This window comes from Chelon labrosus, assembly GCF_963514085.1.
Source record: "Chelon labrosus genome assembly, chromosome: 9".
In the NCBI taxonomy this organism is placed as follows: domain Eukaryota; kingdom Metazoa; phylum Chordata; class Actinopteri; order Mugiliformes; family Mugilidae; genus Chelon; species Chelon labrosus.
In genome coordinates, this window is record NC_140359.1 from 11,785,634 (window position 1) to 11,805,550 (window position 19,917).

The window sequence follows — 19,917 nt, forward strand, 5'->3', positions numbered from 1 at the left end:
GGCAACATCAAAACCTAGCGGCTGGTGTAACACAAAGAGGAAATCTTTCTCTAACCCAATGATAAGATAGAGGCAAAAAGGGGCAGACTTTTGCAAGCTTTGAAGAATTTGTGCTGTTTAATTCAGAGAAAGAAGGTAAACAGTAAAAGTGGTAAGACAACATTTTATATCTGATTACATATATTTTACAAACAGATCCTTCTTCCATTTCAGGCATATGAGCATCCCTCAGTCTTTGTAGTTTTGGGTAAGAAACTGCAGTTGGGCCACAGGCTCACCCAGAGCAAACCTTGTGATGAAAGCCTGAAGATCCCATTTACCTGTGGGAGCAGGAAGACACACAAACACAGATATTTATTACTTTTTACAGATTTATGCAGGGGAAGTGTGCTAAAAGTCAATGTTTGTTTTCAGTTGGATACAAGACTGTTTTTTTTTCAGATAGATTAAAATAACATAAATCCCACAAGTTTACCGGACATATTTTAGCACTGTCCTAAATAAATGTGGTAGATTCAGAGAGCAGTCTCTGGTGCATTACCAGAGCATTTCTTATGACCGCTCGGTCTGTGTTTAAGGGATCTGAGGCCTAACTGAGCAGCACATGGCTCTGGGATGTGAGTCACTGAGAACAGCACTGCTGAAAATAAAACATGTTGCTGTAATGATGGAGGTGGGAACGCAAGGACGTATTGGCAAGAAGATATGATTCAATCGCCTGGACTGTTTTTTCTTCCCTCCCCTTTTAAACAAACACCAGACGGCCATCCGGCTGGTATGACAATATCACTTCTTAGATTTTGACAACCGCTGAATCCCTGCAGCTTCCCCTCCCTTTACAAAAAAAAAAAGACAACTTCACCATTATCATTCCAAGGAAAGAAACCCTGCTTGCTTTAAACTTGCAAATTTCAACATATCCTAGAAAGAAAGAGTGTCTGTGTGCATCTTCATATGTTTGTAAGACAATGCTTTGCCGCTTTGCTGCTTTGCTCTGTAATCCAGGGAATCACTGACATTCTGGTATTTCCGTATGTGGAGTAATTACATTAACAGCTGCTTGAGAATCGCATTGGAAAGTCAATCTTTTGAAAAGAAAGCCAACTATTGAAATGGTCCAATTCTGTGGAGAGAATGGACTCGCTGTCAGGGGTCAAATCTGACAATGCCTGGCTAGGAAAATTACAGCTTCTGACCTCTTAATGCAGCTGCTTTACACTCTGGATGTTTTTGCCATCAGTAAGCCACATTTTGCATCCTCCGCAAAGATATGGGAGCAGAAACGCACTATGCAAGTGTCACGCACATCATCCACATTCACCTCCAATCAATGAAAAATGTAGAAGAAGCGTTCATTTACATTTTCAGACAAAACATCCTAATCACAATTGTAATTTTCAGGCTTTTTTCTTTAATATAATATTGAATTAATGCTATAAAATCTCAAAGGGCTTTAAAAATAAAAATGACGCCGCTCTCAAATTACTACTGAACTATTTCCTGATCCTCTCTACATGTTTAGTTTATGAGACTGATACAGCAATGTGTCTGGCTTTGCCTTGAGTTCAGGTCAAGTTCTGAGCTCAGCTGGGGAAGATGATGAATAATAACTGGGAGATGAGCAGATGAGTACCCGAATCTTGCCAGGTCCTATCTTTGCGAATGAAGATTGCCGGCAGAAAGGCTTCCAATAATCGAGTGAGGGCAATGGAGTCAAGTGACCTGTCTGTATGATAGGGCACGGCCTCAGTGGCCCCTCTGGCCCCTCTGGCCTGTGCTTCGGCGGCAAATAATGCACCGCCTCTGCAGATCTCCAAACTCCCCTCAATGTCCAGAACAAGGTCTTTCACCCCTTCGAGGTACCACTTTAAAGAAAGCTGAGGGGTGAGGCAGCAAGGGGACAAACTTTACTCTGAATATAAGGATATAGTTGACGAGTCATGTGGCAGATCTGACTCTTTTGACAGTCACGCAAAAACCCTCATGCTTTCTCTTTCCCTTTTTATGCAGAAACCATATCTAGTGTATCGGGCAACATTTCATCTTATGGGGAACGCCATACTGAAGATCATTCTATTGTAGAATAACGATCAAACAGAGTCAAAATCAGGCGCTGCTTGTAAGGCTTTGCACACATAATCCCGTCTAAAGCTGTGCAATAATTGGGCGCGATCCAAAATGAGGCAAATTCACAATATCTGGAGCTATCGGATTGGCTGGTACCCTGCAAATGCCTAGACTTACAAGTGACCTTAAAATAGGCTGGTGTCTGTTTGTAGTGCAGAGACATGTTTCCGCCTCTCCCATCTGCCTGCTCATGGAAAGGACAGATAGTGTGGAACCTGAGGGCGATGTTAAAGTCTTCCTGCCTCTCCTTTTGTTTCCACCTTGCTTCTCTGTCTGGGTATGGCAGGAAGATCAGGACCGCTGTGAGGTGACACAGAACTGCTACATTTAGGGGTGTGGGCGGCGTCCCTGTTAAACCTCTTAGAGCGCCTCAGAAAATACTCAAAACCAAGTGATCCTGTTCATTGCAGCAGAGTCAGAGGAGCCATATCAGGGTAGCTGCTCCACATTAGATTCAAAGTAATAATAATAATACCAAATGCAAACATGATATCATGAGGGGACAATTCTTTGTGCCTGTCGGAGGTCAAAGGTCAGCCACAGAACAGTGTTGTGTCTCGCTCAGAGATGCTCCAACAGGACAGATCCTGCTTTGGATAGATCAAGGCCGAGTGCCGAGGAACAGATAGTCCCCCTGCTGTTGATCTCGGCTCACAGGCCTCTGTCAACAAGCAACGTAGCATATTCAGTCCTAGAAGGATATGTCACGTGTTGAATCAATTTAGCTTGGTATGCTAATGTGTCAAACATGTAGCATCTCAAGGAGGACAAATACTCCAACAGTATACTACAAATATATAAAACAGAAAAAAAAAAACAGCATTTCATCAAACCAGAAACTGGCATTTGCTTGATAAATGATGCTAACAAGTGATCAGAATAGCTGGTTTCAGTTAATCGACCAGTAGCACAATTATTTCGATTATGAACTGCTGTGTGATATTCTTAAAGGGAAACAACAAATCATCACAACTGAGAAGGAACTACAGAATATTTATTATCTACATGGTATTTCTCACAATCAGCCTTGCTTCAAGTATTGATTTCAGCTGGATATAATTAATCCTTTAAAGCTATTTATGGATGAGGGAAGTTAAGGAAAAATCCAGAAACTTTTAGCCTGAACCTATCGAGTCTCTATAAAAACACAACAACACATGCATGCACACACAGGCACGCACACACATACACGCAGCCAGCCAAATTTCAAAACGTCAAAGTGTTCCTTTAAGGCAGCCGACTCCTGGCTGAAACTCAGGCCTGCTGTAGCAACCAAATCCTGGCTCTCTTGACTCCACGCAGCTCTGATTAATGGTAGAGGCTGTGGGTGGGTGGTAGACATGGATCTGCCCATTACCACACTGCAACATTGCAAATGGCTTCAATTACTGTGGAGTGTGCTGAGCTGGCAGTAGGGGCTCTAGGAGGCAAGATGAGCAACGTGCACGATCCAGCAGCTAACTCCGCTGTGATCCATTCATTCACACATGATCGCCACATACATCTTTTCCCTTGCAATGTAGCACAGGAAAGAAAAATTAACAGTATAATGGCCGAAAAATATGATTGTGATCGAGCTTCAGCCAATATTTCTGATCTTGTTCGTCTTGTGCTCATCACAGTTTGTGCTTCTGAGCAATCTACAGTAGCTGCTGAGGATCAAGGCAGGAGACAGAGGGTAGGATGTGTGAACAGTGTATGTGCAAACTAACGTGTAGGCTGAAACAACACTAGATGGCCTCTGTCAAGGCCTCAGGGTTTCCCTCCCGGCTTTGTAACACTGTTTCCCTTGACAAACTGACTCGTCGGCACTAAACAGTAGCAGGACATATTAGGGGCTTGCCAAGTGGCTGACAAGTATCACGAGGGCCTGAGCGCCCACGCCTGCCCCCCCACCCTGGCACAGGGGCAGCCTCCAGTCAGGGACAGCCTTCCTGAGCCAGAGCAATGGGGATTCCCTATGATCACGCCCCTGTGCCCGGTGCCAAGAGCGCAGCCCCCCTGTAGATCCTTGTGTAATAAACCAGCTGTCTCCATCAGTTCACTGACCCACATTCATAACCTTAACACAGGAGGCAAAGCAGACTCCCACAGTTCCTCACAACAGCCCTGCTCCACCTCTAATTGTTCACCCTCTTTATTACTTAAGTGATGGTCAGAGATGAAAAGAAAAAAGACAACAAATTTGCGATAAAATTGAGTCAATGACTGGGCTACTGGAAGTGGAAAACGATCATTAGGAGTCTCCCACCCACGACTAAATGCTCTCCCTTTGCAAATCACATCAATTAATGTCATGGGCTATGATAAATGCTCTCTGTGTCATACCACATGGAGGGAGGACAGACGCTAATAAGTGAACATACTTAACGGAGGAGGTGGGGAGACATGGGATTCCCTCTGTTCCTCTTGCCTGTGCAGGAATACCGTGCTCACGGCCAAGTGGAGGCCAACAATATTAATAATAGTGCAGCAGGTACAACACTAAATTCAGCCAAACCACAAACAACGATAAAATCAAACACCAGATTTTTACTCTTTGCCTGTTACGCAGCATCTATTTCCATCAAGACAGTTATTCTCCCCAGAACTGACCCATCAAGTGAAACATTTGATTATCCAAGAGCGATTTTTTTTAATTTCATTTCCCTTGAATAGAGAGAACAGTTTAAAGGAGAGAGGAAGTGATACAACCGGAGTTAAACTCATCCAGTTGATTAAGGATGGGTGGATCTACTCAGTTCAATTGCCTCATAATGTGGGGGCAACTACTGTTTTGGAGTGAGTCGCAGAAAATGAGTATGCTTCAGTTTATTTTGCACAAAAATGTATTAAAATATTCAAAATAGCAAGCTATTATTCATGCTATAGTTTCTTCAGCTTAACGAGCAGTGACATAGTGAATAACCTAACAGTGTGATAGGAGATCATCTGAGCATCCCCAAATGTGAGTTGGATACGTCAAATACCACATCTCTTCTGACATTTCTTTTCGAGAGGTTTCAACATCAAACAGAGCTCAGTCTAATGTGTCTGAGTTGTTTGCTGACAAAGCCGTCAAAACTCCAAACATCAGAGACTGGCAGCTCCACTCATTCAGGGCCGCAGCTCTTGAAGTCTAAGACCGCCCTGATCTCCCCTCAAATCACTTGCTGTGACCCAAGTAGAACCGACAGACAGACACGCCTCCTTTGAGGTGCTGTGCTCTGCACCCAAGCGCTGTTTTGCCCACCTTCCCACAGACTTCAGGGGATGGAAAAGTAAGAAAACCCAAAGTATAAACAAAACAAAAACTCTGCAAGACAAAGAAGATTGACTTCTGAGGCTGACACACACACACAAATATATGATAACAATAAATATCAACAGGAATCAACTAAACCGGCTTTAGTCGAGCACTGATATGGGCAACGAGACGTGGCCAGGCACACTTGTGCAGGTGTGCGTGGGAGCCAATAATACTTGTCTTGACCCTGCAGGCAGTAACACTGCAGCAGACTCACTCGCTAACCTCATTAACATTTTCCTTGTTAAGTTCAAGCACTTAGAGAAAATTATCTACCTAAAGCAAATGCTTCGAATAAAACATCATAATTATAAATTATGCAATATGACATGTATATCCACATGAAACAAAGACTCAAAGTCAAACCTTGATTTTAAAGATCATGGTGCTATCTATAATAATAAATCAGAGGGCGATACATTTGTTCAAATCTAACGTGGAAACACAAAATCTGAAACCACAAAATCCTATAAGGTGGTTCATTTGAGGGGAAACGTTGAGTTGCAGTGCCAGGCAGCACTCTTTGTGTTGCTGACTCAACGACTAACTGTTGGCAGTATCGTTGACCACAGTTAGTACGTGATAGATGACGCTGCAGTGACCAGCAGTGTTGCAAACCGAAGACGCTGTTGAGTGGAGTCATTACCGCGAGACGACTTCTCCTGCTGGCTGAGTGACACTGGGGCATCTGGGGGCTGCTCGAACAACATGAACTGGTAGCGGTGAAAACCTGACTTCTGTGGTGGAGTTGGTGGATGGTACTCTGTATGGATAAAAAAAAAAACAAAGCATCAGAACGAGGTGGGCTCAGCGTGCTGACTGATATTATGGCATACACTATACAACTGTCACTGTGATAAAACCAAAACAAAACATGAGATAAATCTTTTTATCTTTTTAGTTACATTACAATAAACCAGTGGTGGTCTCAGATCTGTAAAGTGTGTAATCATGAATTTCTTCAGTCACACTGGACTGGACATATCTCTAATCATCACCAACAATCCAAGACATACAAAACATACCCGACTTCACAGTGGACAGTATTAGTACTGTTGGACCTTAAAATGTACAATAGTGGGTAGAATTTAGTAGGGAAAAAAGTAATCAAGGTGCAAAATACAAAATAAGAATACAAACAGCAATAATAATGTGTGTTAATAAAAGAAACACTTACGAATCCTGCATCGTTCCAAACTAATATTATGTAATTCTTTATCACACGCTAAAGCTTACACAACAAATAAACTGATATGTAATTGAAAACTCATTCTCACCAGTGAGGGTCTTTCCTTGTATTTGTCCTTTCTTGAGTTGATTGCCCTGGAAATTCAGAAAGAGAGTACATCAGGAAAATCACAAAGGACAGTGAGTTAAGTTTTAGGCCAAATTCTGTGGCAATTGTTTAAAATGGCCACAAAACAATACAAGCAACAACAAAAACGACAAAGGATGACACAAAGAGGCCATTACATTGCTAGACCGACACCATGCTGCCACTGTCCTCTTAGTTTTGTGTTGCCTCTGCAAACGTTTAGTGGTCAGTGATCATAATCAAAGAGAGACGGGACAGTCGTCTATATTCTCAAGTACATTTTATCAGCTAATTGAGCAAGAGATATTACTGAGTATCAATTGAATAAACACTGGAATTTAGATGATTGGGGAAAAGAAAATGACATGTTTATTTTATTTGTCAAAGTCAAACATATATGAAAATCTTTTCATATTAATATCAGGAGACAAGAGACAATTCCCAGACAAAAGACAGTTCCCAGGCAAATTAAACTGCTGGGAGGATTTCCAGTTTCCCATATTATTAATTGTATATTAACTTCCTGTTGCCTAGAAACAGACATCATGTAACCCGACGGAAAGCGCAGATATTTTTCATAAGTATCGTCTGCTGTATATTTGTCAGGTTAAACTCCCTCATCCCCAGGAAGCACACAGCAAATTGCACACAGGCATGTTTGTTTAATACACTTGGCTATTTACGGCAAGGCGGCTGCGTCCTTGAGTGGGAGGAAAAAAGACTAAATATGTTGTCTGTGAAATGGCCCAAAACCCACTTGAGGTAAGCATGGAAGTCCCCATCACAGACATAGAGTATGTGCTCTCAGCACCTACGTGTTTCTGTCCTCCTTTCTCCACACACAGGCTCCCCCCACAGGGTGATAGAGGTACTGTGTTACTAGACAGCAAACGGGGGCAGAAGACAAGTGGAACGAGGGACTTTTTTCCTCCTCACCTCTGACCTTTAAGCAGAAATTACAGTTTGTTTAAAGATAGAAGCAAATGAAATGCAGGCTGAAAAGGACCAGAGACATTAGCTCTGTTTCCAAATCAGAGCATAGTACAAACAGCATATTTCTGATAATATATTGTATGATCTTTATTTTTTTATTTTTTTAAGTGAACAGACACATTGCACAGTTGGAAAGACATCTTGATCCCCCTAATTCAGTAACCCAATTAATATCTTTAAATACCTTATGTACAAGGAAAGATGTATTTTGATTTCCAGTGAATACAAATGTATTTTTTATTTTATTTTCTTTAATACTGCGACTGTACCCTGGCAGCTGATGAAATGTTGTTCTGGGATGATCATGGTACATACAGTGGTGCCAAGAATAATGATAAAATGCCAAAATGACTGAGATGCACCTATAACTATGTAATAATGCATTTATTAATATCAGTTTTATCCTTTAGTGAGCATAAAAGTAGTAAGTAAAACGTGTGTTCTTCACTGTGCTTCATCCTTTCTGTCTTGTAACTGCTCTTTAGGACGTTTAGCAGCAAGTATTAGACTGTTTACACCGACTGATAAAATTCAGAAGATTAGTTTCAGCTGTGGGTATCTTCATCCACAGATCAGTGAGAAAACATGCTTTATTTAGAAATAGCAAGAGTCCTGCAGCCTGCAGGATCCAAACCCATTGCCATAGCAACAGGTAGTCAACATTTGAGCGTGCAACATTTTCCCACATCTTAATGCGCGGTCCTCGCTCATTCTCCACGGCACCCCTTGCCCTTTTAATTTCATTATAATACATTGAGTACAAACAGCAGCAAAATGAATACAATATTGAAACCCAGCCAAATAATAACAGACAAGTCATTATAATGCAGAACTTACATACTGACGCATATTCACAAAAAACGTTTAGTGATTATGGTGGTTTATCCATTCCAGAGAAGAGCTGGTATCACAGTAGTGGTGACAGGGCAGCGCAGCGTTGAGGTCGGTGACTCTTAACGTTCACTGGGGACTGATGGACTCACTCACACTAATCTACAGGACATTCTCACATGGTGGGCGGCCTCCCTCTGGGACCTTGCCGTGGGGGTGTGACACAGAGTGTGAAGAGTTCTGACCACTAAATGATTGACAGCCACTTGCTGTGTTAATTGTGTTTATTAAGAAAGGTTCGGCTTAAAGTACAGTTATTAGTATGAGCAGCTTTGTATTTCTGCAGTATTTAGAAATAAACCACTTTTTTTTTTTGGGACTAACATAAAATTCCACAATTGCAAATAAGAAATAAGGAGAACTGAAACAATGATTCAAATGAGTTGTCATCATAGTTCGTCCTAATAAAAATAAGTTACTTCCTCTCAATCCAGAATGATTATCTTGTAAACTCACCCATAAAAATCTGGGACTAAAGATCTAATTGATCTTTTTTTTGTTTTGTTTGTTGGTCCCACCAATACGCTGGCAAACAAGCAATCCCAGATGACCTTCATCAGTCTGATACGTGGCTTTGGTTTCTCCTTAGTAAGCTGTAACACATTTAGTATTTTCTGAAGCACAAACAACCATAATTGTAGGTCATCCTTCCTTAAACAATTCTATATTACTAATGTTACACTGAGCTAGAATGATACTCTGATACCAATGAACAATAGAATACTAGGAAAAAATAATGAAAGTTAACCTGATGGATGTCATGAGAAAGGTATAAAATAGACTAATAATAAATAATATGTTACAGATATATGGAAGTTAAAATATAGTTAAATGGCTGAGGATTGAATGAAAGACTAATGTGAAACAAATGTGCTGTTTCCTTGGTACTTCTTATAAAGTTAATTTGCCTTTGTAATGTATATGAGTGTATTAATATTATATATGTAACATATACAAAGAGAACTGGCAATTTTTCCTTGCCATCGTCGCCTTCAGGCTTGCTCTTGGGGTTTCAGGCCGGGTTTCAGACCAGATATTGTAAAGCAATTAAGAGTGTAATGTTTTTGCCATCCAATATGCATATTATGTAGTTTTGGATTACATTTCTTGACCTTGAGGCTGAAGATAAAAGTTATGTTTGATGATGCAGGTTCCATAGAAAACAACACATTAACTCCCAGACGATAGATTGTTCTGCAACAAGTTAGTAGAGGAGCTGCAGGACATTAAAAAGAGTATCTTTAGTGGAAAGCTACAGTAGAAACAGAGTACTTGCAGTTGCTGTGTCAATGTTTCAACTGCTGTAAATCTGTTATGTCATTTGAGCAGCTGAAAGATAAAAAAGACCGAATGGTAGCAGCTACAGAGGAACACATGGCAACAGTTTCTCTGTAAATATTTTCTCACCTGGACATTACATATTAAGCATATATGTTCATAAGTGTCAAACCTACATCATATCATCATTCACTGAACTGAACTGGGTGTATAGTTAAAGTATTTTACATCCTAACTTTGTGACCATAATTCACATATTGGATTGTTGTGTACACAAGTTAAAGCATTTGATACAGCATTTATACTGCTACACATCTGCTTACAATACAGAAGTATTTATTTGGATAAATGCACTCCACATCACTATTATGAACATTTTCTGCCCGACATTTGATAAAGTGGTATGTTATTTCAGCACTACAAAGTCTGTCCGTGTATTAATGTAACAATATTAAATTTATTACGGGTCAAATCAAGCCATTTCTTTCACACGCTAATTAAATAAACACATCATGGCATAAATTACCTGGACTGGGTTAATGCAAGAGTTACTCGAGCGTTGTTTAGTGAAACTAAATGTAACTACGCCTTGCATCCTCATGCTAGGGGAATACCCATTCTTGTGGCTGTGATAGTGAATCACACACTGAACAGTGTGGGAGCAGCAGCAACTGACAGAGAGATAAAAAGTGGATGCGTCAACACAATTTAAGCTGAAGCATAAGTGTGTTTAAATCCTTCAACTGGAGAGAACACTGATACAATACATATACAATAAGAGACTAAGAATGACTTCAGAAAAAAACAACAGGAGGAATTAAGCCACTTAAACTGGGCAGACCTAGTCTTTGTATATCTCTGAGGCTGACCTCCTTCTTCTCAGTTCCCCCTTATGTATCAAAGATACATGTAATTTCAATTAGCATCCCCAAAAATGTGGATATGGCACATTTATTGGCTGTATTTCAAACTAACCTAGACAATAAGTTGCACAGAAAAATCTGGTAGATAGGAGGCTCATCAGTTCAGCTAAATATGGTAAACTGCCTTGATGTTTATCGATATATTCATGACAGCAAGGGCACCACCTTTCAGATCGAGAGCCTGAGTTCAAGACTCTTCAACAAGAAACATGCCCTCGGATTTTGCCTTGAAAAGACAGAGTCCGTGCAAGCTGTTGTATGGCTGACCCTGACCTCTGAGCTGCCTATGGAGGCCATTCGCAGAGAACAGTGCAGTAGATACAAACTGAATGCGGAAATGATCATTAAATACATCATCCATTACTTGTTTTCTTCATGAGTCTTTGGCTTTGTTCATTTTAGGAGCCAGTTAGATGCCACATTTAACTTAATGCGTGTCCAGCTGTGCTGTTCCTGTTGTTCATCGTGGCAAAGCTTGCCTTTACTGACTATTTCACGCTCTGACTCAAACAAAGGCAGAAAGGATCCCAAGCAACCTACACATCATGAGCAATGAACAATTCTGAAAATCTAGAAAAAGCTACGTGGCAGAGCATTTCTGCTGTGGGTCACGTATTATCCTGACACTCCAACCACCACTGTTCACTGCACAAAATCTGTCTCTCTCTTTCAAGTGACGCACAGCCATTGCTCACCTGGAACACAAATCGTAACCCATAAAATGACTCACAATAACTTCAGTAGTTGTTAGAGTATTATTACCATCATTCTTAATTCTTAAACAATTGTAGACAAAGCATCAGTTTATCAGTGGCTATGAACATCTTCATCAATCAATAATCAGTAACTTCCATTATTTGTTGTTGTGGTAATTGTATTATTCATCATTCTGGTACAGAGTTCAACCTCAGGTGTCATCGAAGTGAAATAGCTGGCCGAAAGAAATTAGGCTTCATATTATACATGAACTGCTAACACCTCTCAACATTGGGGCAGAAGATGAGCAATGTGTTTGTATAATGTAGCTACATAACTTCCACTAGGAATCCTCTGACAAGAGCCAAAAGGTAGGAGTCCGCAAAGAGGTGGTGGGTGGGTGCAGGGGTGCGGTTTCAGCAGGAATACCCACTTGCCCAACAACCCTTCTCCTTCTCTGTGTGGGTGAGTGCTTCCCTTTGTCAGCAAGAGTTACTCATGCACCTCCGTGTATATCCACCACTTCCCCCTCCCTTGCACACCCTGTAAACCCACACCTACGACAATCAGCACCCACGTCCTTCTAATGCAGTTCTGAGAGCATCATTCTCCCTTTTACTTGCAGTCAGGCTAACAGACGGGGAGAGAGAGCATGACAGATGGTGTTCACAGCTCTATTTCTGAGGCTGGACTTGTACCGCCACAGCCACCCCTCCCCCCTCGCCTATTCCACTCAAGCCAAGTGCTTATGACTACCTCCTCATCTTCGTCTCAGTAATCAACCCATTCATTTGCAGGGTTATTGTGAATTAGAAGTCTGTGTCTCATAAGGAACCTCACGTTTTACAGGTTAAATGCTGCTTGTTTTTTCCAAAGAGGAACAGAGGCTCGTATCACTGTTCAACTATGGGACTTTGTTATCTTGATAAAGCAAAAAGCACATGGTTTGATAGCTGTTGCTAATGAGTGAGTTTACTAGAACCACATGCAACAATATACAGACAAACAACTTAGCAACTTCCATACTAGGTGAGAATACTTTGTGTCTCACGGTTTTGTTATCGTTCTGTCATGTCCCAACTGTGGACACCCTGGACAGGTTTATCACAATCTATCACGTCATGTTGTCACGTCAAGCTACTCCTACGTACATAGTTGTCTTTCACAGTATGGTCGGTATCTGGTGCAGGTGTTGCTTCTGAGTGCAAGTCCAAACTTGAGCAGCCCGTTTGTGTCCAACTCTAGTTGTGAAAGATATGGCTAAAAATCTTCTTACTGGTAACTCTGAGGTTCTCTGCTCTATCTGTTTTACTTACATTGCTCTTTTACATCTCTGTCCTGAGCAGTGATGCTGGATGATTTAGTCATACATTCCTGCTCTTTCAAATAATGTCTCTCGATGACAAGATCCTCAACGAGTGCTCCATTTTGTCAGGGCACAAAGTGGGAAGGCATGGCTATAATTTCAGTTTTCTTGATCTGTGCAGGGCACCAATGCATAGCAAAAACTGACAGTCAGCCAGCAGCTTGTCAGTTTGCCAGAGGTTGTTACTGCGCAATCCTTGCTGAACCTGTCCAGAGGCAAGGCCCCACTCCCTGCCACCGCTATATTCACAGCATGGTTACAGCACAGGGGCCACTCTCAGCTTGCAGAAGGTGAGTGTAATTCACCCTTGCCCTGATGGCAACCAAATATTCTGCAGCCTAGCCATATGGAGTCAATCACAGGTCACTACTGTATCCTGAAGACTGTACAACCAAAGTGACTGCTTATGTATTTCATAAGAAACTGTAGGGGTGTTTTTTTGAGTTGTCCCAACTGTTTTTGTGTGTGTGTCCATGTCAGGCTGCATCCTACTGGGGATGGCTGCTGCCATCAAAGAGTGTCATTGTTATGGAGTGGGGGTGCCTGGTCTGGTCTAGGTGTGTGGTACATGTACAAATAACATCCACACGAATGCCAGGTCCAAACATTTCCCCGCAGAACACTGTGCTGTCACAAGATGGTCAGTGGTATTTACTTCTCCCGGCAGTGGTTTTAATGTTGTGGCTGATGCTTGCCCGTGGCTGTCAGTGAGGGTTTTTCCACTTTCCTGTTATCACTACTGCCTCACAGCTTGTTCCAGTGCATTATCTTTGCAATCTGTGCTGCTGTGGTCTTGCTTGGTAACAGCTGAATAGCTGGAGTTTAGTTTTTACGTATGTCTGCGTCTAGATGTCTATGTCTCTATTTGTATTTTCACATTTCAACCTTTACTCTTTACTGGTCATTAAAGCCGTATTGGAGCTGATACTAACTATTGCTATTTCCTATTAAAACAGTTTGGATGATTTCAGATTATGGATATGCAGCCTGGCTCCACTGTATGGCTCTAAGGTATTGCTGGATTCTGTTACCATAGACCCTGCTAAAGAGTATGCTTCTTCTTAGCAGTATGCTTCTTTTTCTAATATGCTTCTTTTCAACTTCACTGCAAACCATTCATTCATTTTCTGTAACTGCTTGTCCTCTGGGGCCCGTCATTGGGCAAGAGGCAGGGTACACCCTCACAGGGCTAACACAGACAGACAGACAACCATTCACACTCACACCAATTAACCTAACGAGCATGTCTTTGGGCGGTGGGAGGAAACTTAAGTACCCGGAGAGAACCCACAAAGACGCAGGGAGAACATGTAAACTCCACACAGAAAGGCCCCAGTTGGACGATGGATTCGATTTAATGGATTCGAACTCAAAACCTTCTTGCTGTGAGGCATCAGTGCTAACCACCACACCACTGTGGCGCCCACTGCAAATCAAGGTACACCATATTCATATTGTGACTCAAGAAGCTAAAAGCTAGTCAGTAACCTGTGCAGGTCTACTTCAGCTGGGACTGGCTACCTTTTGCATCTCTGACCTGTTAATTTAATAATAAACAACCTATATATACCAACTGAACATGTGGTAGATGTCCATGACTGATGATCATATTAACATATAAAGCATCTAGAAGGTATGTTTTATTGTTGTGGTGTAGTTGCAGATCACTCAACTCCTCAAAATAGACAAAATATAAAAATGCTAAACAAAACTTAATAAATGAGATTAGTTAACACGTAAAATAAAACATACTACTGTCGTAAAACAAAACAAAAAAAAACTTAAAGGTGATCAGCTGAGCAGGGTGAATTGGCCTCAGCAAGGAGGGTGAAAGCCAGTGGGGGAGTCACCTATGATCTGCTTCAGTGCATCAACAAATTAATCCACTTAACAGTAGCTGGACTAATAGCTTCAGTATAGAAACTCATTTGGGTTTATTAATGAACCTAAATCTGAGTTGGAAACATAAACAGTCCAGTTATTAAGTGAACTCCAGCCATCACTGAGATCACCTGACACACTCTTGACATACTAAACCTACACTCCTTTGGTCATGCTCATTAGCATTGAGGGATACTATTACTCAAATCACTGGCTTAAGAAGCTAGCCACCAAAACTCATTATCACATCCATCTATTCAGTCCAATTTGCATACATTACACATAAGCCTTAACAAAGTGGCCGTGCTGGGTCGGCCATCTCACGCTCAGAGAGCAGATTGGGCCTAACAGGGCAGCGTACAGGCCAAAGTGAGACTGTTTTAATAAGCTAATTTCATCCAACCTGCGTGCTGCTGCCCTTACAGTGTGTGTGTTAGTGAGTATGGGTGCTGATGAGTCTGTACTTTAGTAATGTTGAGGGAAGCCCAAGCCTGAGTTCCCAAGGTAACAGTCAGTTTGAGTGGGGGCTGGCTGACTCATTTGAAGGGAATCCTGGAACCTGAACAAGGCTGCCCACTCGCCCCACCCCCAGCTTCATCAGCACAACAAGCAAACAAGGCGCTGACATGTCCCCATGTAGGGCTTCCCACTGACGGGGGTGGCACTGGAAAATCCCAGCCTGAGCTTGCCTACAAGTAGCATCAGTAGGCACTCCGCACAAGCACGAGGCCTCACCGCTCTATGGCTACAGAGGTTTCTGTCGGCATGACTAGAAATCCGTGGAGATAGATTATAATAGAGATGCGTGCCTACAAATACACCCAGACACGTGTTGGATTTTGATTAATACATCAAGGGACGGGGGAGAAGCAAGGGGGCAGGAGAGGAACTTTAAGCTTATTAAACAGTCGGTGGCATAGAATTAAAACAGTTTTTGAGGTGCGAACGGTGACACAAAATAAATGAGTATCAAAACCTCGTGGGCCTGTGCACGAAGTAGGAGGCGAAAAGGCAGTGAGAGGAAGAGGAGGAGGAGGATGATGGAGGAGTAGACGTAGGTGGACAAGAGAACGAACTCTTTGCCCACACAATTAATCCAATTACTAAGAAATTAAAAGAGATCAACAGGCGTGTAATTGACCGCTTAATTAGTTCAAGGTCAGTCAGTTCTTTTGACTTTGGAAGGGCGATGGGCCAGGGGGCGTCTAGATTGGTAAGCTTTGGTGAAATATCCTTCAATCTGCAATAATTAATAAACAAACAGTATTTCCACACAGTAGTGGCATAGTTTCTCGAATAATAATAATAGCTATGTGTACCATTAATCCATGTTATGTACGTTATTCATAGAAAACAAAGGCAACTCACCATTAAGAATAATCATTTTAGGAGCAGCAAATTCTGGCCATTAAAAACCACAAAACTGTACATGTAGAGTCAGTCATCCCTGCCGTTAAGAGTAGCCATTTGATTTGATTTTGTCCACAGTTACATCTGTTGATAACTCTCCAGTTCATTCAGTGTCTTTAGTCATTAACAACTGAGAGCTGGTACAAAGGGATTTAAGAGGCAGCATTACTGTTTTGAATCGCTGGATGTTTAATTCTTCTATTATAATTGAGGCAGGAGCGAGACAGAGGTTATGGTAACTGCTGGAAACCTGTCCCACTTCACAGAAAGGTTAATGAACCTTACAAGTCCTATGGGAGATGGAGTATGCTGTTAATTTGACAAACGTGGGAAATAAATGCTTTTATGCTTTTATTGACGGTGACCAATAGCGGCCTTTGCTGGAATGAAAGGTTTTAGTCTTTTAGGTGCTTTGCTATGAGGCAAAACAATAATGTGGAATGCATTTGTTGGAAGAAACTAAGTACATAATTGTTTGAATAGCAATTTCAGGCCAAAAAGCATCTTCATTATTAATTCCTACTTTTGGGGAACATATACTGGGCAGAATGTACAGTAACCTAATTCATGTTATGAAACAACTGCCTTTATTCTGAATACATTTCTGGGAATGAGGGACTTTTAGAAAAAGCTGTTTTAAAATCTACATATTTCCACATTTCATTTTATGCACCATTGGTCTGGGATTCATTTTAAAAGGGCACCAAGGGTGTAATACACTGACAGCTGGAGAGGATACAACAGTGCATCAGTGTCGGCGCCAACCTGAATTAGTCTGTGGGTTTGATGGAATCATAGCAAAAGGTGGCTATGATGCATCTGATCAGGACAGAGGTTTTAGGCACAGGACCAACCATGTATACAGTGTGCATGATTAAGAGATTAAATGGATAATCTCCTTCCTATTCAAAGACACCAACGGAGGCAGAGATCTGGCTTCACAGACCTTCACTTTGGTTTACATCTAACCAGCAGTCAGTTGGCAGATAGAAAATCCAAGTTCAAACTTCCTCGATCTTCAGTAGAACAAATCTGATGTAAATGGAACAACTCTATTCAGTTAAAAGGATTTAAATCCACCTCAACAATTAGGACACCATTCTACAACCATACATACAATTTTCTATTTATTTATCTGTAACTACTCTCTTTTCCAGTCGGGGACATTGTTAATTGACTTCGAATACAAACATTTGGCAATGAATGAATGTGTTCTGCTCAGCTGACACTATGTTTTAGACATGGATATACTTTTGCAATCTCTGTGTTTTACTTGACGACTGTAATTTTGTGCTGTGTTGTTTTACTTAACTCAAGGAATATGATCAGATATTCTGTGCTGTTACACACACTTTTAAACTAACCCTTTATAAGCTGAATGCCTTTAAGTACAGTAGTAATATGCATTTAATCTAATATACAGATTAAATCAACTGGTATGACAATTTATCATTTTTATTTAGATTGGTTTAAAGAGTGTGGTTATAAAGGAAAACCTGGTTTGACTGTTTGTAGGAGCACAATTTCAAGCATTTTTGAACTCTTCCTTTTAGCTCTTCATAGAGGAAGATTACACAACCAGTGCTGTCATTTTTCTAGAGAAGGCAGTGCCCATTTTCCAGCAGATGCAATTGCTTCTTGCTAAGCTTAATATTAGTCTATGATTATGTGCAGCTGTCTATCTGGTACCACAGCATTGGGGTAAGAGTGTATCTCTCCTAACCTTATAAACCAGTCTAACGTATCTTTATGAAACCAGCCCTGGTCTCGTTCTTTTCGATACCCCGTTCCCTACCGAGCCAGCTCACCCTCTCTGTCTCTCACTTTCTCCCAGCTATACTTTGGGCACTGATTCCTGTGCCTGTATGCACAATGTTTGCCAGAGGAACGCACAAGAATCCGAGCTCCACTCTCAATCCCTCTTAACCTCTGACCTTGGCTTATTGTTACCTGTGAGCAGCACTGTGGCAAACATGTAGCACAAGTACTGCGCAGCCCTGCAAGCTGTTTGTGTTCTGCAAGTATGGAGGGCAGGGGAGGAGGGAAGGAAGAGAGGGAGCTATTTAATCCCCCCCAAAGGAACTCCCCTCTCAACCCGTATCGTGAACTCGCAGGCAAATCGCGTTGCTGGAAGGCACACCACACACACACTGCTGTCTTTTTAATTTCATCAGCTGAAAGAAATCTATACAGTGCTTTGGAATCTGACTGAGCTGCGGAGAGAAGTGAACTATACAGCACCCTGGAATGTAAACAGGTTTCTCACCAAGTGTAGCATAAAAATACCACATCGTAACAAACCTCTTGGCTATGATAATGGTCAATAGTACAGATCAGAGGTCTTAGTAGATTTTATGGTTGTTAGTCCCACAGCATATCAATAAGAACAAGTTAACAAATCCGGAGAACAATTCAGAGGAAATGCAGCAGTCGTGCTCAAATTATTCAAGTGTAACACGGATAAAATATTGGCTACTGCTGAATGTATTGTACTGATGGCGGCTTTCTGCTTGCCATTACAAAAAGCATTATCTCCTGAGAATATTAGGAACGCTGTCATTAATTCCCTTGTAGTCAGCTGCTTGGTTGGGAAAAGATATGGGCAGTAATCTGCAAAGAATGGACTCATCTACTGGTACAATGTTAGCAATTGTTAAGTACTGGTAGCATTCACAGAAACCGGCACAATATTTATTTAATATCAGTAAAGCAGAGCCAGACTCTGTTCTAGGATTTCAGTCAAACCTCCATCCTTGATTTGTATTGTGTAATATTCATGGCAGATTGCAGGTGAACTCTTTCTGATATACGAGTGCACTTCATTTAATTGTACACAATGTACGCTGTTGTACCAACTGAAGTTATTCATCTCCTATTGAATATAGATCTTTGCACTATACTGTGATTTTCTATTTTTACAGTTTGATATAAACTTTGGAATTCAAACAAACATAATCAGTACGTAGAGTTAGACAGGCCACTATAATATCTGCCAACTTTGCATTCATAGCTGTCACACTTAATTATCACGCCAAAATACAAGAAAATACATTGGCGGCAGGAGGTCTTTTGTGAAGTCTTTGTTTTTGTGTACAATTAACTGGCAAGCATGCTATATACTTAAGTAAGGGCTATTTTAGGTGAGCATAATTGTTAGTGAGTTGTTTTTATCAGCATGCCTCACTCCCCTTCACCCTACCCTATCAGGAGACACCCCTAAGAGGAAGCGTTTTCCACAGCAACCCCCCACTAGCCCTGACATTTGTTCATTTAACCGCCCCTCTGGTTTCCGTGGCTGCTTTATGCCCCCTCTCCGTGTCTGTCAAAAATGACCACTTTACTGGGGAACAGGTAGGCAGACTCCGTCAATCCCCCCCACCTGTACCCTGAAACACACAAATTTGCACGCGGGGCCGACTGCCAAAGATCCTGCTTTACTGACTGAAGTGGAGGGAGGTGGGGGGGGGGTATGACAAAGACGACAGCTTGTGTGGGGGAACATTGTCTGCGGCTGCGACTAGAAATCTTTTCAGGAAAAACAGGATTTTATACACAATGGTCGTGGGTGTGAAGAAAGGGGGCACATATTAAAAGAAGTGTCTTTATGCGCGCCGAGCTACTGGTTTTAAAACTGCGTTCACATGGATGAGGTCCAATCTGTTCTTATTTTCCGTACGAGGCTATAGTGTGACAGACTGGATCAAAGAGGGCTTTCCAGGTTGTCCTTGTTTTCTTGGAGAGTAATCGTGAT

The 19,917-nt window shown here is 41.5% G+C and overlaps 1 protein-coding gene across 2 annotated transcripts in view; it reads right to left on the minus strand.

Moving 5' to 3' along the window:
* pebp4 (phosphatidylethanolamine binding protein 4) overlaps positions 1–19,917 on the minus strand; it is a 47,653-nt gene continuing 27,736 nt past the window's right edge. Inside the window, exons 5-8 of one of the 2 annotated variants that reach the window (XM_084551584.1) lie at positions 6,691–6,736; positions 6,439–6,474; positions 6,060–6,176; positions 1–320 (exon numbers count right to left, since the gene is read on the minus strand). In XM_084551584.1, coding sequence (XP_084407710.1) covers positions 229–320; positions 6,060–6,176; positions 6,439–6,474; positions 6,691–6,736 — 291 coding nt within the window. In that variant the 3' untranslated portion in view covers positions 1–228. The remainder of the gene's footprint in view (positions 321–6,059; positions 6,177–6,438; positions 6,475–6,690; positions 6,737–19,917) is intronic. The other variant, XM_084551585.1, reaches the window with a different exon arrangement.